General features: G+C 39.2%; 1 protein-coding gene across 3 annotated transcripts in view; it reads right to left on the bottom strand.

Annotated features, from left to right (window-relative positions):
• Window positions 1-18,095, bottom strand: part of Vps45 (vacuolar protein sorting 45 homolog (S. cerevisiae)) — a 49,989-nt gene that overhangs the window by 12,595 nt on the left and 19,299 nt on the right. Inside the window, exons 11-14 of one of the 3 annotated variants that reach the window (XM_013015341.1) lie at window positions 17,746-17,904; window positions 16,973-17,080; window positions 15,828-15,949; window positions 6,880-7,011 (exon numbers count right to left, since the gene is read on the bottom strand). In XM_013015341.1, the coding sequence (XP_012870795.1) occupies window positions 6,880-7,011; window positions 15,828-15,949; window positions 16,973-17,080; window positions 17,746-17,904 (521 nt within the window). Of the gene's footprint in view, window positions 1-6,872; window positions 7,012-13,276; window positions 13,354-15,827; window positions 15,950-16,972; window positions 17,081-17,745; window positions 17,905-18,095 lie in introns of those variants that run through there. The other 2 variants (XM_013015342.1, XM_013015343.1) reach the window with 2 other exon arrangements.

The following is an 18,095-nucleotide window of genomic DNA, read 5'->3' as shown; positions in this document are numbered from 1 at the left end:
AGCTGAGAATCTGCATGCTGCAAGTCTACATGGACCCCAGGAATACACTACGCTGACTGCTTGGGGCAGGTACTTGCATATGTTCACGTCATTGATAAACTCATTAGTTATGTAGGGCCTTTTTCAGGAAAGCTCTGTGCCTTCAAAAAAGTAAGTTAAAAGCTAGGTGCTGGTGGCTCATGCCTGTAATCCTAGCTACTCACAAGGGTGAGATCTAAGGATCGTGATTCAAAGCCAGCCCAGGTAAGAAAGTCCATGAGGCTCTTATCTTCAATTAACCAACAGAAAACTGAAAGTGGCACTATGGCTGAAAGTGGTAGAGTGCTAGCTTTGAGCAAAAGAGCTCAGGGACAGTGCCCAGGCCCTGAGTTTAAGCCCTATGACTAAAGGGTGAAGTAAATTATAGCTGGACACTAGTGATTCATGCATGCAATCCTAGCTACCCAGGAGGTTGAGATCTGAGGATCATGATTCAAAGCCACCTCTGGCAAGAAAGTCCATGAGGCTTTTATCTCCAATTAACCACTGCTACCACATATACACACACAAATGGAACTGTGGCTCAAGTAGTATAGCACAGCCTTCAGTGAAAAAGCCAAGGTACAGAGCCAAGGCCCTGAGTTCAAACCCCACTACTGACATATATACACATAAAAACTAGTTATACCTTTAAAGGCATGTTATCAATACTATCTGTATTTCATTATGCACAAAGGAAAAGGGGAAGCAATACAATGTTCATATTAAACTTCATAGTGTAATAGAGAGAGAAAAAATATGAACTGCCTGTCTTTATTCAGAAAGCAATTTTATTAGAAATATTTCTAAGGAGATTATTGTCTTCTGCAAAGCTCCTTGGTATCTTAGCAATTAAGTACAATCCTTCTATTTCAAATGATGTCTAAATCTAAACAAAGGTAATCACAATCACACCTAGTCAGAATGAGCCCTGTAAAAACAAATCATATGCCAGGAACAGATCTGAGGATCAAGGTTGGAAGCCAGCCCAGGACAATTCTGAGAAACTCGTATCTCCAATTAACTAGGAAAAAGCCAAGTGTAAGTGTAGGGTCCTGAGTTCAAGCCTTAGTATCAGCTACAGAAGGCCAGTACGTATAGAACCCTGCTTCATTACAGCCTGGAAAATATCATCAGAAAAGAACTGTCTAAGTAAGAATTAGCCACTTAAATTGTAACTTTGAGTGGCAATTTGAATTTTAGCTTAAACTCATGTTTATTTCCCTTTAAGTCCTAAGGGACATATATCTTGGTGGTGCCTGTAATCCCACCACTATGGACAGCAGTCTGGAGTTCCTAAAAAACTAAATACAGACCTTCCCTACGATCCAGCCATACCATTCCTGGTCATCTATCCTGAACATCATAAGCCAGGACATAAGGACACCTGCACATACATGTTCACTGCTATACTACTCACAATAGCTAAGCTATGGAAACAGCCCAGATGTCCCACAATAGATGACTGGATCCAAAAAATGTGGTACCTTATACAATGGAGTTTTATGTACACATTAGAAAGAATAAAATAATGTCATTTGCAAAGAATTGGATGGAACTAGAACAAATCATGTTAAGTGAGGTAAGCCAAGCTCAGAGAGACAAATGGTGCATGTTTTCTTTGATTTGTGGAAATTAGATCTAAAATGCACTGAGATATGATAAATTATACAGGATTCTGGATATTCAGAATTCTGGATACACAGTGAGACCAAAAGAGGATACTCTTAGGGGAGAAACACAAAGGTGCAATGCCTAAGTGTCTTTTCCTATTTATACAAAGTAATACACATACTGAAATGAACTCCAAGATATGGAAACAAGAGATTCCCCCCCCTTTTTTTTAAGATTTTAGTTTTTGATGGCTCTGTCTTCTTTACCTTATGCATGGTAGTCAAAAGTACGTCTTCAGGAGGGTTGGGGGAAGAAGGGTACAGACCTTGAAGGAAAAAGGATGAAAAGAATGCAGCAATGGAGCTCACTGGACATTGATGGAAGTGAGCTAATACAACTTGTGAGTGGAGATGGAGGGAGTGACTAGGGCAGAGTGAGGGAACTGCAGACACTGTACAAAAGGACATGTACTCATGATCTGACTCACGTCACTGAAATCCTTCCTTACATCTCCGCTGTAATAACAATAAAGTAAATTAATAAAAAAGAAAAGAGCTGTGTAGGGGTGTCGGCAGAGCCCTCAGCTATGCTGGGCACTTGCCTAGCATGTTCAAGGCCCTATGCTCAATCCTAGAACAGCTAAAGAAAGAAAAACAAAGACAAAATCAGTGTGCACTCAGGCGTGGTGATGTAGTGCACACTGGTAAGTCAGCTAAGGCCTATGAGGCAGGAGCTGTTGAACTCAGGAGTTGGGGCCAGCCTGAGAAATACAGTGAGATAATGCCTCAAACAAACAAATAGTAAATTTACTTAATAGGTGAGCAATACCCCAAGTATCCTGCATGCATCATGAAAAGTAAGTCTTTCACTAAAAGCTGAAAACTGTGCTGCTTTTAATTATTTAAGCCTTTACAATACCTGGTCTCTGAGATTTAACTAGCATTTTCGTAATGATAAATTTCACTACTTAAAAACCTAATATTGGATCATGTATGTATTGCAGGCATTAATTTTTTCTTGTTTGGTGGTTACCACAGCAACTCTCTCTTTCTAAAAGTTTCATTGGTCAGAAGCCAGTATACAATCCCATCCAAAACTTATTGACTTCTCTATTGTAAGTTATTTACTCAAATGTAAACAGCTTAGCATGCTGTTAGGTCAGATAACAGAATACCAAAGCTGGCTGTAGTCAGATGATCTGGCAGAAAACCTTTTGCAGGGCTGCCTTACCTCTTAATTTTACAGAAGCAATTATTTGCTAAGAACTCGGACATAAATTTAAGGAAAAATGTAGATGTATGATTTTTCCTTTTCTCCTTTATTTAGAAAACAAAATGAAGTTTTACTAATAGTACTGTTAGTCAAACACATCTGAAAACAAGCATTCTTCAAAAGATAAATTATTACATTAAATGACAAATATATATTAAAATCTTTGTCAATATTTTTGTGCCCAAATTTGGCTTATTTTTGAGATTAATTTTAGATTTCTGATATTCCAAATTAAAGGGAAGATTAGCATCTTAGATACACTGACTATGGGAGCTACAACATTAACTCTCAGAAGATACAAGTATTGTTTAAAGGTCAATGAATCCTTTTGACAACTGCTATTAGAGTCTATTTAAAAACATATGATTATCTATCTAAAAATACTTGAGAGACTCGTTTGGATCAAGACGATAAAATCCTATATTGCTACCAACAAGAAATAATAAAACCTTTTGAACTTAAATTATTCACTATTATTTAGAGAACAATACAATAGCAAGCATTTAATAATACCTTTGTGTGTGTGTGTGTGTGTGTGTGTGTGAGAGAGAGAGAGAGAGAGAGAAAGAGAGAGAGAAAGAGAAAGAAAGAAAAAGAGAGACAGAGTATGAAGGCCTTACTGTGTATCCCAATTTGGTCTGGAATTTACTATGTATCCCAGATTGGCCTTGAACTTTCCAAGAGGTGAGGTTACTGGCATGTACCATCATGTCTAACTCCAGTAATACATGAAAAGAATTGCATGGTGGGTTCTGGCTTCCAATCCTGCTCTCTTATTAGCCATAGTTACTTGTTAATTAATCTCTGCTGTTTCCAAATATAGAGATGAGAGTACATGCCAAGATTAAATAAGTATTTGTAAAATACTTAGTACAGTGCTTAGTACACAGTATATGCTCCAAAAGTATTAACTGGCATGATCAGCAGCTATCAGTAGCAATAGGAAAGAGAGAAATATAACTAAAATGGTTATGATATATTTTGTCACTTCTGTGCTCAAATATATTCAAGTTCACCCCATTGACCCCCAAATTAGTTAGAAAACCTTAGTTTTGTCATTTTCTTTCTTTTCTTTTCTTTTCTTTTTTTTGTCAGTCATGGGGCTTGAACTCTGGGCCTGAGCGCTGTCCCTTAGCTCTTCAGCTCATGTCTAGCATTCTACCACATGAGCTACAGCACCACTTCCGGTTTTCTGGTGGTTTATTGGAGATAAGAGTCTCACAGACTTTCCTGCCTGGGCTGACTTTGAACCAAGATCCTTAGATCTCAGCCTCCTGAGTAGCTAGGTTACAGGCATGAACCACCGGCACCTGGCCGTTTTGTCATTTTCAGATACATGGACACCGTTCCAAATATCATCATCCAATAGTTTTTAAATTGAAGTTCCTATAGTATCCCTACCATTTCATATTCTCTCAAGATCCTAACCACACTTGACATTTCTATTTCTAGACTTAAAACACATTACATAAGATGAAAATTCTCTTACAACAAAATACAGACATGCAGGACAAAAAAATGACAAATACCTTTCAAATGAGTATCTTAACTTGTGAAAGAATTACATTTCCAAGGGTTATTACCTAAAGTGAATCAGAACTTAAGATGATAAGTATAAACCAATGATGTGACTATCTGATAGTGGTGTGCCAATGTTATTAAATATTGTTTACACTGAGGGCCAGGAAAAAATGTGTAAGCCTCAATAAGAAAAGAAATTAAAAACAAGACTTTTGCATAGTGTAGAAGACTTAACTAAACATTAAAAAATGATTCTAGACTGACAATGTCCTTAGTTTACATACCTAGCCAAAAGGAAAATTACATAGGAGAGCTACATCTTCAATTTAGGACCCTCATGTAGCCAAAGATTAAAACCTTGCTTAAGATAACTTGCAGTTCAGAATTAGATTATGTGGAAATGATTTATCATGAGCTAATGTTATCAGATACAACAGCAGATTCAGATTTCCAAGTACTTCAGATTATGGATTTTACATTTTTCTTTCTTTTTTTTTTTTTTTTTTTTGGTCGGTTGTGGGGCTTGAACTCTGGGCCTGGGCGCTGTCCCTCAGCTCTTCAGCTCAAGGTGAGCGCTCTACCACTTGAGCTACAGCGCCACTTCCGGTTTTCTGGTGGTTTATTGGAGATAAGAGTCTCATGGTCTCTCCTGCCCGGGCTGGCTTTGAACCGCGATCCTCAGATCTCAGCCTCCTGAGTAGCTAGGATTACAGGTGTGAGCCACCAGCGCCCGGCTTTGGATTTTACATTTTTCTTTAAAATTATAGGACTTGAAAGAAAATAAGGAAGTTAAGATGAGAAAAGAGGATATAAAACAAAAATATCCCCCTATGCACAGCACCTTTACAATAAAAACAAACAAAAAACATCAGGCAAACTTGAAAAAAGCAAGAAAAAATTTCAGCTTACAGCTGGTGGTTTAATCACAGCAAAAGCCAGAAGTGGCACAGTGGCTCAAGTGTAGAGTGCTAACCTTGAGCACAAAAATGCCCAGGGCTAGCACCCAGGCTCAGAGTTCAAGCTCAAGGACTGGCAAGAAAAAAAAAAAGATTAAGTGATTTTATTTTCTTTTGATGATTTAAGAAAAGAAAAACAAATCAAATTCTAACAACAACTTTGAATATATGATTGCACTGCTATCTGCAGAAGGAGCTAAGACAACACTCTTGTTATGGAGCCATTTTGATAAAGGTTAAATAAAGCACAGTAAAGCAACACAGTGCTAATCTGGTGTAATCCTAGCTACTCAGGAGGTTGAGATCTGAGTACTGAGGTTCAAAGCCAGCCTAGGCAATTAACCCCCAAAAAGAAGTGGAGCTGTAGCTGAAGTTACAGAACAAAAAAGCTCATGGACAGTTCCCAGGCCCTGAGTTCAAATCCAGCACATGTGCACGCACATGCACGCGCACACACACACACACATACACACACACACACACACACACACACACACACACACACTTGTGTTTTATGTCCAGAGCTAGCCTGGCCCACAGTTTACCTCCCTGCTTTCTTTTATGTGTTTGGGGCCAGAGACACATACTAGTGTGTACAGCTTATTTGTTGAGATGGGGGCTTTCAATATCTTATCGCTGGAACTGGCCCCAAACCTCAATCTTCCCAATCTCCACCTTCCAAGTAGCTGGGATTACAGATATGAGCCACCATACCCAAAAGATAGAATCTTCAGTTTATTAATCTTTTGTATTCTTTTAAGGACTTGTTAAGTGAATGTAGTTAATCAACAAAACAGAAAAATACAGAATACAATAAAATTACCTTTAGCAATTCTTTTATTTTTTTGGTCAGTCATGGGGCTTAAACTCAGGGCCAGGGTGCTGTCCTTGGGCTTTTTTGCCCTAGTATAGCACTCTAACACTTTGAGCCACAGCTCCACTCCCTGTTTTTAGGTGGTTAATTTATGATAAGAGTCTTAAGGCCTTTCCTGCTTGAGATGGTTTCAAATTGTGATTCTCACATCTTAGCCTCCTGAGTAGCTTAGGATTACAGGCATGAGCTGCCAGTGCCCTGAGTGTTCAGTAATTCTTTTTTAGTATATATTTTTATTGTAAAGATACTGTACAGAAGGGTTACAGTTACATGAATAAGGTAATGAGTACATTTCCTATCAAGCATTGTTACCCCCTCCTTTGTTTTTCCCCTACCATCTCAGTAATTCTTAAAGTACTAGTCTGTGGTTATTAAATTTCTCCTTCTCTGAACATAGGAAACAGAAATTGTTAACAGCAGAGGACTGTTCTTATTCTACATGTCTTTGGTATAATGAAATGACTTATGAAATTAATGGATTATAGACTCTTTATCTTACAAATGGAAAAGTGCTGCAAACACCAGAGCAGTCTGATTATACCTCAGTTATCACTGACCAATGTCTCCAGAATACAGGAGAGTAAAGCTTTTCTGTCTGAGAAAGGGGCAACTGTTACCTGTTACCTTTTCGTATTGTGTACTGTTGTTCCTCCCAGGACAATCCTCACTCCGGGTGTGGTCCGGTTCAGGTTATAAACTGTTAGTGCCTCTTCATAGGTGGCTCCTCCAATTACAAACACAATGATATCCTGAGGTCTGTGATGATGAGCAGTGAGAGACAGAAGGTCACAAGATAAGGAACAAAAATGGGCCAAGATTTGTTATTATTATATACACAGAATTTCAATTTCTAAATCTTTCCTTTTTTGATGGAGAAAGCAGAATTAAAGCAGAATGGAATAAAAGGTTTAAAAAAAGTTTTAATTATCTGAAATTGGCAGGAAACAGAGCAGGAAATGCTGAATAGTGATTTGCTTTCTGTTTGTAAGCGGATGTCATATAATTTCTGTGCTGTAGATTTCAGAATAGCATAATAGTGTTTGCTGGAACCAAATGTAGAAATTATTCCTTTATAGTCAAGAGGCTGTAGAGTGCTACATGATGATAAAGATCAATATAACAATCATCTATGCTTGTACTACAGATATCCTTTCATGTATAGTCCTGTGTCAAATACTTCATTATGGTGTTGTTACAATGGTTTCTGGCCAATGGTCTCTAAGCATTAAAAAAAAAAAATAGTAGGCTGGGAATGTGGCTTAGTGATAGAGGACTTGTCTACCATGCATGAAGCCCTGGGTTCAATTCCTCAGTAACACATAAACAGAAAAAACCAGAAGTGGCCTTGTGGCTCAAGTGGTAGAGTACTAGCCTTAAGCAAAAGAAGCTCAGGGATAGTGCCCAGGCCTGAGTTCAAGCCCCAGGACTAGCAAAAAAAAAAAAAAAGTATGGTTAGATGTCCCCACAACATAGGAACAAGAAAGAATATTTCTTTTTTTTTTTTTCTTTTGTCGGTCGTGGGGCTTGAACTCTGGACCTGAGCGCTGTCCCTCAGCTCTTCAGCTCAAGGCAAGCTCTCTACCACTTGAGCTACAGCGCCACTTCCGGTTTTCTGGTGGTTTCTTGGAGATAGGAGTCTCACGGTCTCTCCTGCCCGGGCTGGCTTTGAACCATGATCCTCAGATCTCAGCCTCCTGAGTAGCTAGGATTACAGGCGTGAGCCACCAGCGCCCAGCTTAAGAAAGAATATTTCAAGAGTAAACTATTTCAAGAGTAAACAAAGAATGGGATTGTGGGTGGGGATGGAAGAGAAAAACTGGGAGAGAGTGAGTGAAGGGGTGACATTGTCCAAAACAAAATGTACTCATAGCCGGGCACTGGTGGCTCACGCCTGTAATCCTAGCTACTCAGGTGGCTGAGATCTGAGAATCACAGTTCAAAGCCAGCCCGGACAGGAAAGTCCATGAAACTCTTATCTCCAATAAACCACCAGAAAACGGGAAGTGGTGCAGTGGCTCAAGTGGCAGAGCGCTAGCCTTGAGCTGAAGAGCTGAGGGACAGCACCCAGGCCCAGAGTACAAGCCCCACAACCAAAAACAAACAAACAAACAAAAAAAAACAAAAAAATGTACTCATTATCTGACTTATGTAACTATAAACCCTACATATATCATCTTTAAAATTATAAGTAAACAGTGGTGTTCTATAAAAAAGGAGGAGGAGAGGAAGAGGAGGAGGCGAGGAGGAGGCGAGGAGGAGGAAGAGGAGGAGGAAGAGGAGGCTGGGAACGTGGCTTAGTGGTAGAGTGCTTGCCTAGCATGCATGAAGCCCTGGGTTCAATTCTTCAGTACCACATAAACAGAAAAAAACGGAAGTGGTGCTGTGGCTCAAGTGGTAGAGTGCTAGCCTTGAGTACAGAGAGGCTCAGGGACAGTGCCCAGGCCCTGAGTTCAAGCTCCAGGACTAGGGGAAATAAAGAAGAATGGGACACACAAAAATTAATAGTGCTCCTAGGAATTCCACCTCTTCTTTGTTTCAGAATCCTTTGATAAACCAAGAAAAACAAACCATGGAAACTAAAAACAAACTAAACAAATGTGGGTGTAGTTTTGACACTGGACATCTAACATATCAGCTCAGTCACTAGCTTTGTTTGGCTCCATTACAAAAGAGAGGTCTTCTGATTAGCTCCTTCTGCAGATATCAATGCAATCAGATATTCAAATTTGTTAGAATTTGATTTGTTTTTCTTCAAAAGAAGATAAAATTATTTAATCCTTTTTTTTTGAGCTTGAACTCTGGGTCTGGGTGCTGTCCTTGGGCTCCTTTGTGCTCAAGGTTAGCACTACCACTTGAGCCACTGTGCCACGCTTTCAGCTTTTTCTGTGATTTGTTAGAGTCTCATGGACTTTCTTGTCTGTGCTGAACTACAATCCTCAGATCACAGCCTCTTGAGTAACTAGGATTAGAGGCATGAGGCACCAGCTCCTGGAAAAACCCACTTAATCTTAGTGGCAAATAATGTTAAAATGACTCAATGGAAATGACTCAAACTTGTATCAAGAAGAAGCATCCAAGCTGAGCACCTACTGGTGGCTCATGCCTATAATCCTAGCTATTCAAGAGGCTGAGACCTGGAGGATCAAGATTCAAAGCCAGGGCTGGGATGTTGGCTCAGTGGTAGAGTGCTTGCTTTGCATACCTGAGGCCCTGGGTTCGATTCCTCAGCACCACATAAGCAAAAAGAAAAAAAGCCGGAAGTGGCGCTGTGGCTCAAGTGGTAGAGCGCTACCCTTGAGCTGAAGAGCTGAGGGTCAGCACCCAGGCCCAGAGCTCAGGCGCCACGACCGGAACCAAAATAAAATAAAAAAAAGATTCAAAGCCAGCCTGGGCAAAAAAGTCCACAAGATTTCATCTCTAAACACCAAAAAAGCTGAACTGGAGATGCAGCTCAAGACAAGCAAGGAAGGTGAATCTTAGGGCAATGTCTGGTGGTATATACCTGTCATCCCAGGCAGGGATGGGAGGCTAAAGCAGGATTATCACAAGCTCAAGGCCAGCCTGGACTAGAAAGCTAGACCCTGTTTCAATAAACAAACAGAAACATCTGTAATCAGTGTATATACATGCTTGTATGTAAATTATGAAAAACCTCAATTCTACATTTCCTTTCTGTTTGTCTCTCTGTTTCTAAAACATCTTGAAGCAATTAACTTAGAGTATTTGTTCTTGTGGAACTTCATGGAAACAGAATGAGAAATTGAAGCTACTTAAATATGTCCACATAATCTAAATTGCAGAGATCTCCTAACAAAAGGTATGCAAGTTCCCAATTATAAAGAGGTATTTTGTGTGTGTGTGTGTGTGTATGTATGTATGTGTGTGTTTATATGTTAGATGTGGGGCTTGAACTCAGGGTCTAGGTACTGTCCCTGAGCTCTTTTTCTTCAAGGCTAGTACTCTACCACTTTGAGTCACAGCACCACTTCAAGTTTTCTGTTGGTTAATTGGAGGTAAGAGTCTCATAGACTTTCCTGCGTGGGCTGGCTTTGAACTGTGATCCTCAGATCTCAGCCTCCTGAGTAGCTAGGATTACAGGTGCGAGCCACCAGTGCCTGTCAGAGATAGTTATTTCATAATTAATTGTTTCTATGTGGACTTGGGACTTAAAATCATGCCTTTGACATGCTGAATTTAAGGAAAATAAATTTCATTTAAGACTACTCACCTGAAACAATATATCTAGCACCACAGTGTTTCAGGAGTTACACACATCATAAAATCATGATAGAATACTAGTGAACAGGTAAGAAGAGGAAGAGAGACCAGCTGATGTATATGTTATAGTCTCAGAAAATGAGTATTCTTTACAGTAAGATTTGATATACAATGCTCCTTATTGTAAGAGATGATCTATTCAAGCTCTAGTATATAATTTTATATTTAAAAATATTCCTGAAGCTAGGTACTGGTGGCTCATGATTGTAATCCTAGACATTAAGGAGGCTGAGATCTGAGGACTGCAGTTCAAAGGAGCCCACGCAGGAAAGTCCGTGAGACTCTTATCTCCAATTAACCACCAGAAAACTGGAAATGGTGCTGTGGCTCAAAGTGGTAGAGTACTACTAGCCTTGAGTGAAAAAGATCAGGAACAGTGTCCAGGCTGAGTTGAAGCCCCATGACCAAAAAAAAAAAAGTAGTATCTTTGACATTTTTCCTTACCATTCTTTTTCCCAGTGAGTTTTAAAATATATTCTGCCTAGTGTCAGCGGCTCACGCCTATGATCTTAGCTACTCAGAAGGCTGAGTGAGATTTGAGGATCGTGGTTCAAAGCCAGCTCAGGCAGGAAAGTCCATGAGACTCTTACCTCCAACTAACTACCAAAAAGCTGGATATGGAGCTGTGGCTCAAGTGGTATATCAGGATACTTGAGCAAAAAAAAGCACAGGAACAGCACCCAGGATCTGAGTTTAAGCCCCAGGATGACGATGACGATGACGATGACGACGACGACGATGATGACGATGACGACGACTATGACTACCACCACCACCACCTCTACTACTACTACTACTATTACTACTACTACTACTACTACACACACACACACACACACACACACACACACACACACAGAGTAGGTATTTTGAGCTGGGCACTGGTAGCTCATGCCTGTTATCCTAGCTACTCAGGAGACTGAAATCTGAGGTTTGCAGTTCAAAGTCAGCAAGGTAGGAAAAACAATGAAACTCTTATCTCCAATTAATCACACACGCACACAAAAGTAGAACTGAAGTAGAACTGGGGCTCAAGTTATACAGCATTAGCCTTAAGCAAAAGAGTTCAGGTACTGCACCAAGGCCCTGAGTTAAGCTCCAGGTTTGGCACACCAAGATGTACATGTATGCACATACACACACCACACATTCACACTGTAGATGTTCTGATGAGGCCAATGCTAACATAAAAAGCAACTCTTTTTTTATCTATTGGTCAAAGCTAAAGTGGAATACCTAAGTTCAAGTCTTTGTGTGCATCTTTCTTATGCTCTGTAACTCACCATGGCAACCAAAAGCATTAATTAATGCAGACAGCAAACATTAGAAAACAGCAGCCAGTTTATGCTGCACCCTACTATACAAAGATATCCTGAGAACCCAATCCAACTCGTATTGTATTTTGTTAATTTAAAAATTCATATACATCATTTCTATAAATAATTGTTTCTCTATACAATAAACAAACAAACTTCCCCAAAGCAATTTTTAACCTATTTTGTGGACTATTATGTCTAAAATTCAAAATTTTAAATATAGTCACTGATAGTAAAATACTCAAGGGCATTCAATGCAAGAATAAAAGGTTAATAAAAGTAAGCTGTTGCATACTATCCTATTATTTTGATTCTATTAAATTTACGTTCATGTGAAAAGCACTTCCGTTTTAATTGCTTGGAACTGGGATTTATGGTCATATTGCCCCAGTTTCTTATCAAGTAAAATGGTTGCTTGTTTTTTTAATCAGGGATAAGGAGCAATTCTAGAGTAAGAAAAATATAGCCTGATAAATAGCATGATGATCAACCCAATCTGTGGCTATGTCATACTGACAAATAGGTTAATTTAATAGCTAAGGCTAAACAATTTCTGTAACTGTTTTGGTTTTACAAAGTTGTATTCTTGCCATATTTCCTTTGATACTTTCTAACATTATAGCAACAATAAAACCAGTATGTTCCAGCATGAGAACTCTGAGGGTTGAAATTATTCAGCTAACTTATTTGGTTGGTGCTGTATCACTTGAGTTACACCTCCAGCCATGTTTCTTTGCTGGTTATTTTGAAGACAGCCTTACAGACTTTTCTGCTTGGCTGGATTTGAATCTTGATCCTCCAGATCTCGTCCTCTGGGGCAGATAAAATTATAGGTGTGAGAAACTGGTGTCCAGATCATTTTCATTTCTTTCTTGTACTAAGGCAGCAGTTTTGTTCAGTAGTTTCCCTGCTGCTAATTTTACCTTCAATAATCTATTCTGTCCACAAAGTGATCATTTAAAACTAATGTAAATTAGTTTTTAAAAGCCTAAAAAATACCATAATTCATGTTACTCACCTGCTTAAAAGCTCTTTAACTGCTTCCTACAATTAAAAAAAAACTTTCAAAAAACATTTTCTACCAGGGCCTATAAGGAGGCCTGGTGTGATGCAGCCCTTGCTTTTCTGTTTTGCCTCTTAGTTCATTCTTCTTCATATATTCTGCCATACAGGACATCTTTCCTTTGTTCCCAATTCTCCTTTGCTTCATGGCCTTAATTTTGGTATTCCTTTCGCTTCAGATGCTTTTTTCCTCAACAATATGTGATAGGCTTTCTTCTAATTCAAAACTCATTTTAAATATTACCTCCTTATTTCAGTTGTCCCCATCTAAAGGATCCTTCCCCTTCCCACATCTTATTACCCTACTTGTTTCCTTGATAGAATTTTATTAATTTGTCTATTTTCTGTTCCTTGAGGGCAGACACCTTGTCATTCCTGCCACTTCTATACCCCCAGCATGTACAACGGTTCTTGACAAAATGAAGGCATTCAATAAGCACATCTGTTGTATAAAAGAATAAAGCAACCAATTATACATATATTTAGATGTTAGTGATATATGGTAACAAATGCCAACAACTAATATGTATTTTTTGAGGAAGGACATCATTTTTAGTTTTGTATGGAAATGAACCATGCACCTGATCTGCTATTGTGCATTACAGTCTGTTATTGTACACTAGTCAAACACAATATATTCTTCTGGTCTAGGATTTCCCTTTAGTAATAAGTAGCTAGTTTTTGTTCAGTGATTCTTTTTTTGGGGGGGGGGTCCAGTCGTGGGGCCTGAACTCTGGGCCTGGGCACTGTCCCTCAGCTCTTCAGCTCAAGGCTAGCGCTCTACCACTTGAGCCACAGCACCACTTCCAGTTTTTTTTCTTTTTTCTTATGCGGTGCTGAGGAATCGAACCCACGGCCTCATGCATGCAAGGCAAACACTCTATCACTGAGCCAACTTCCCAGCCTCTGTTCAGTGATTCTTATATGGAATTCATAAAGCAAATTAATGTTTTTATGTTTATCAAGTTAATTAAAAGACTCAAGAATACAGCTTATTTTTTTCAAGCTTCTCAAATAGAAAAACTTGAGCTGCATTTTTTCCACTTAGTTGACATTTCTGAATCTTGATGTCAAAGTTCTTTTTGTTAATTTTATTTTACTTTTTTTTTTGGTAGGTTGTGGGGCTTGAACTCTGGGCTTGGGCGCTCTCCCTCAGCTCTTCAGCTCAAGGCAAGCGCTCTACCACTTGAGCTACAGTGCCACTTCCGGTTTTCTGGTGGTTTATTGGCGATAGGAGTCTCAAAGTCTTTCCTGCCCGGGCTGGCTTTGAACTGTGATCCTCAGATCTCAGCCTCCTGAGTAGCTAGGATTACAGGTGTGAGCCACCAGCGCCCAGCAATGACAAGGTTCTTAACCATTTTATTTAAATAAATGTAGTCTCTGAATTTATCACTACATGTTCAGTCTTTTCAAACTTGGATTTTTTTTTTTTTTTACTAGTATTGGAGCTTGAACTCAGGGCCTAGACACTGTCCCTGAGCTTCTTTTGCTCAAGGCTAGCACTCTACCACTTAAGCTACAGATGGTACCACTTCTGGCTTTTTCTGTTTATGTACTGAAGAACTGAACCCAGGGCCTTATGTATGCAAGACAAGCACTCAGAAAAAGCTGGAAGTGGTGCTATGGCTCAAAGTGGTAGAGCCCTTAGCTTTGAGCTGAAGAGCTCAAGGTCAGTGCCCAAGACCAGAGTTCAGGCCCCACGACCAACAAAAAAAAAAAAAAAAAAGAAATTATTGTAACAATAGTAAAATTTTCACATTGTGCTCAGCAATATAGTAGGCCCTTTATAACATGTAATTGAAATTTTAAAAAATGTAAGTTTTTTTTTTTTTTTTTGTCATTGGGTCTGAACTCTGGGTCTGGGCACTGTCCCTGAGCACTTCAGCTCAAGGCTAGCACCACTTCCAGTTTTCTGGTGGTTGACTTTCCTGCCTGAGCTCCTTTGAACTGTGATCCTCAGATCTCAGTCTCCTGAGTAGCTAGAATTACAGGCATGAGCCACTGGTGCCAGCAAATATAATTTTTTAACTAGGCAGAATTTGTATATATTTAAATTTTCAAGTTTGCTTAAGTAAATTCTTCTAAACAAGTTTTGTTTTTTTATTAAAATTAACCACTGAAATTATAACTAAAATAGAGCCAAGTTTTTCCCTTGTGTAACAAATGCCCTTTGTTAATTAGGTCTCAGTTTGTATACTGGCCACATTTGGCAAAGTCCAGTCTTTACCCAAAATAGTAACAACCTGCTCTGGATGGCAATCAAGTAGCAAATCTATTTTTGGCTTTAATGTTTGAAACTCCAGATACCAGATGCCATAGAACTAAACCTTAAATGGCATAAGTTCTGATGTGCTACTTAAAACAGAATACAGGGGTTTGGGACCTCCAAGACACCTGTTTCTTTATAAACAAGTAAATGTCAAGTTTAGTAGGGCAATTCATATCTAATACTGACATATGTAAAAAATAAAATAATTGGGGTAGAACAAAATGATGTAAATTCAGTGTTCATCTCTAACATCACCCTGAATTTCTCAGTGTTTCTAGGTGTGTGTGTGTGTGTGTGTGTGTGTGTGTGTGTGTGTGTGTGTGTGTGTGTGTGTGTGTGTGTGTGTGTGTGTAACTGGTGCTCTGCTAATTGAGCCATGTCTCCAAGTTTTAGTTTTTGTTTTTTAAAAAAAAATTTTTTTTTTGGTCTGGTCGTGGGGCCTGATCTCTGGGCCTGGGCGCTGTCCCTCAGCTCTTCAGCTCAAGGCTAGTGCTCCATCACTTGAGCCACAGCGCCACTTCCGGTTTTTTTTCTTTTTTGCTTATGTGGTGCTGAGGAATCGAACCCACGGCCTCATGTATGCAAGGCAAGCACTTTACCACTGAGCCACCTTCCCAGCCCCAAGTTTTAGTTTTTAATCTTGTTACCTGTCTCTGAGTGTGCTGGGGCCTAGATAAGGATAGAGGTTTTCCTTAAGTCTTCCTTTGATGAGATGGTCCAAAGTTTCATGTAGGAAGGGCTGATGCTGTGTATACACATTTTCTACTCCCTAAAACGGGGAGATGGTTCTTATGTTATTTTTAGAATCTAGCAACACAACAGTCAATAATACTCATGTTAGGAAAGGACATGCACTCAATAGAGATTAAATGGACTACATTCAAATAGGAATTTTAGAATATTTAAAAATCACTTTAATTACCTAGAATATTCCAAGCCAATCACATAAAATACTGAATTTAAGGCTAGTTATTGAAAAATAATTTAAAATCTGCAATTGCCTAACTCTTAACCTTCACAGAGTTTCATTCTTCTGTGAAAATGTTCATATAGGTAAAGCAAACCAAAGAAAAGGACTGTATAAAGGAGACTGTAACCACACAAGAAAACAAAACCATCAGGAAATATAAGACAGGTTGGCAGATCAAAATATAATTTTGGCCATTAAAAAAAGTAGTATTCTTAAAAGAGCAACAAATGGGGCTGGGAAGGTGGCTCAGTGGTAGCACGCTTGCCTCGCATGCATGAGGCCCTAGGTTCGATTCCTTAGCACCACATAAGCAGAAAAAGCTGGAAGTGGCGCTGTGGCTCAAGTGATAGAGTGCTAGCCTTGAGCTGAAGAGCTGAGGGACAGCGCCCAGGCCCAGAGTTCAGGCCCCACAACCGGGGAGGGAGGGGGGGGAGGTGGGGGGAGAAAAAGATCAACAAATGTTTTCTTTCTCTTTTATTTTCCTTGAAAGAGAAACTACCTAGCAAATCTTAAATTATAAACATGGAAAAAATAGCTATGACTAATGGAACTGTTTGGCTTTTTACTCTTGAATACTTTCTGGAAATGTTTAGTTATTTCCTGCTCAGCTATTTGAGCCAATGCTGATACAGCTGTAATATAGAAAGCACTAAAAAAGAAAGCTTTCAAGAGCATATCTGCTCTAATTTCATTTAATTGACATAGTACTAAACCAGCAGCAATCCATCCTAAAGATACTTTTAAGATCATATTCCTTTCACTCTCCGCTTTCAAAGACTTCCTCTATTTCTCATTTAAGGATGCATGGAAGAGATATCTTACCTTCAGTCCTTTGAGAAACTGTTTGGTAATAGCTACAGCATCTTTGGGGCTGAAGAGGTCACTTCCTCTAACTCGTTTACCACCGTATTCAACAACTGCAGACACGAGCTATAAAAAGCAAAAAAGAGAGAAATAATCTTATATTGCTTTGGGGTCAAGAATCTCACTTTATAAAGAAATAAGTTTAAGCTCACGCCTGTAATCTTAGCTACTCAGGAAGCTGAGATCTGAGGATCACAGTTCAGAGCCAGCCTGGGCAGGAAAGTCCATGAGACTCTTATCTCTAATTAACCACCAAAAAAAAAAAAAAACAGAGGTAGTACTTGGCTCATGTGGTAGAGCGCTTGCCTTTTGCTGAAGAGATGAAGGACAGTGCCCAGGCCCAGAGTTGAAGCCCCACGACCGACAAAAAAATTTTTAAAAAAAGTTTATTAAAGAAATAAAGATATTAAAGGAGAAAATTATACATTTCTTTTCTATAAATGAAACAAAATCATGCCAGGTACTGGTGGCTCAGTCCTGTGATCCTAGCTACTCAGGAGGCTAAGATTTGAGAATCACAGTTCAAAGTCAGTCTGAACAGGAAAGCCCATGAGATTTTATCTCCAATTAACTACCCCCAAAAAGCTGTAAATAGAGATGTGGTTCAAGTAATAGAGCACTAGCTTTGAGCACAAAAGCTCAGAGACAGCACCTAAGCCCTCAGTTCAAGCCCTAGGATCAAACAAACCCAGAATTATGTCTCAACACACTTTCCCACCCAACCCCTTTACCTTTCGATACTTCTCAGAAACACCTTTATTTCTGAGGTCAACTATTAGTCCTGGAAGGCTGTTGCTGCTGTGTCGCTCATAATGTAAAGCATAAAGCATCACCAGACGAGCAGCATCAAACTCTGTCACTTTGGGGTTCTGCAGAAGTCTCTTTACATTCTGAAGAAAGATAGATCTGCTAGTTATCCTCCTTTCACTTAGGTGATCTCTTGTATAATGCCTTAGATCTATCTAGTTAACTACTGAATGATAGTGACCAAAATAACTACTATAGCAATGTACAGGTCATACTGTCTCAACATAGAAAATTAACTGCCTTTTTTTGCCCAAGATAAAGATCTAAGTAAGAA

The sequence above is a fragment of the Dipodomys ordii genome, unplaced genomic scaffold (assembly GCF_000151885.1).
Source record: "Dipodomys ordii isolate 6190 unplaced genomic scaffold, Dord_2.0 Scaffold26, whole genome shotgun sequence".
NCBI classification, from domain to species: Eukaryota; Metazoa; Chordata; class Mammalia; order Rodentia; family Heteromyidae; genus Dipodomys; species Dipodomys ordii.
The sequence above is the reverse complement of the archived record's forward strand: the minus strand, read 5'-3'. Positions and strand labels throughout refer to the sequence as shown.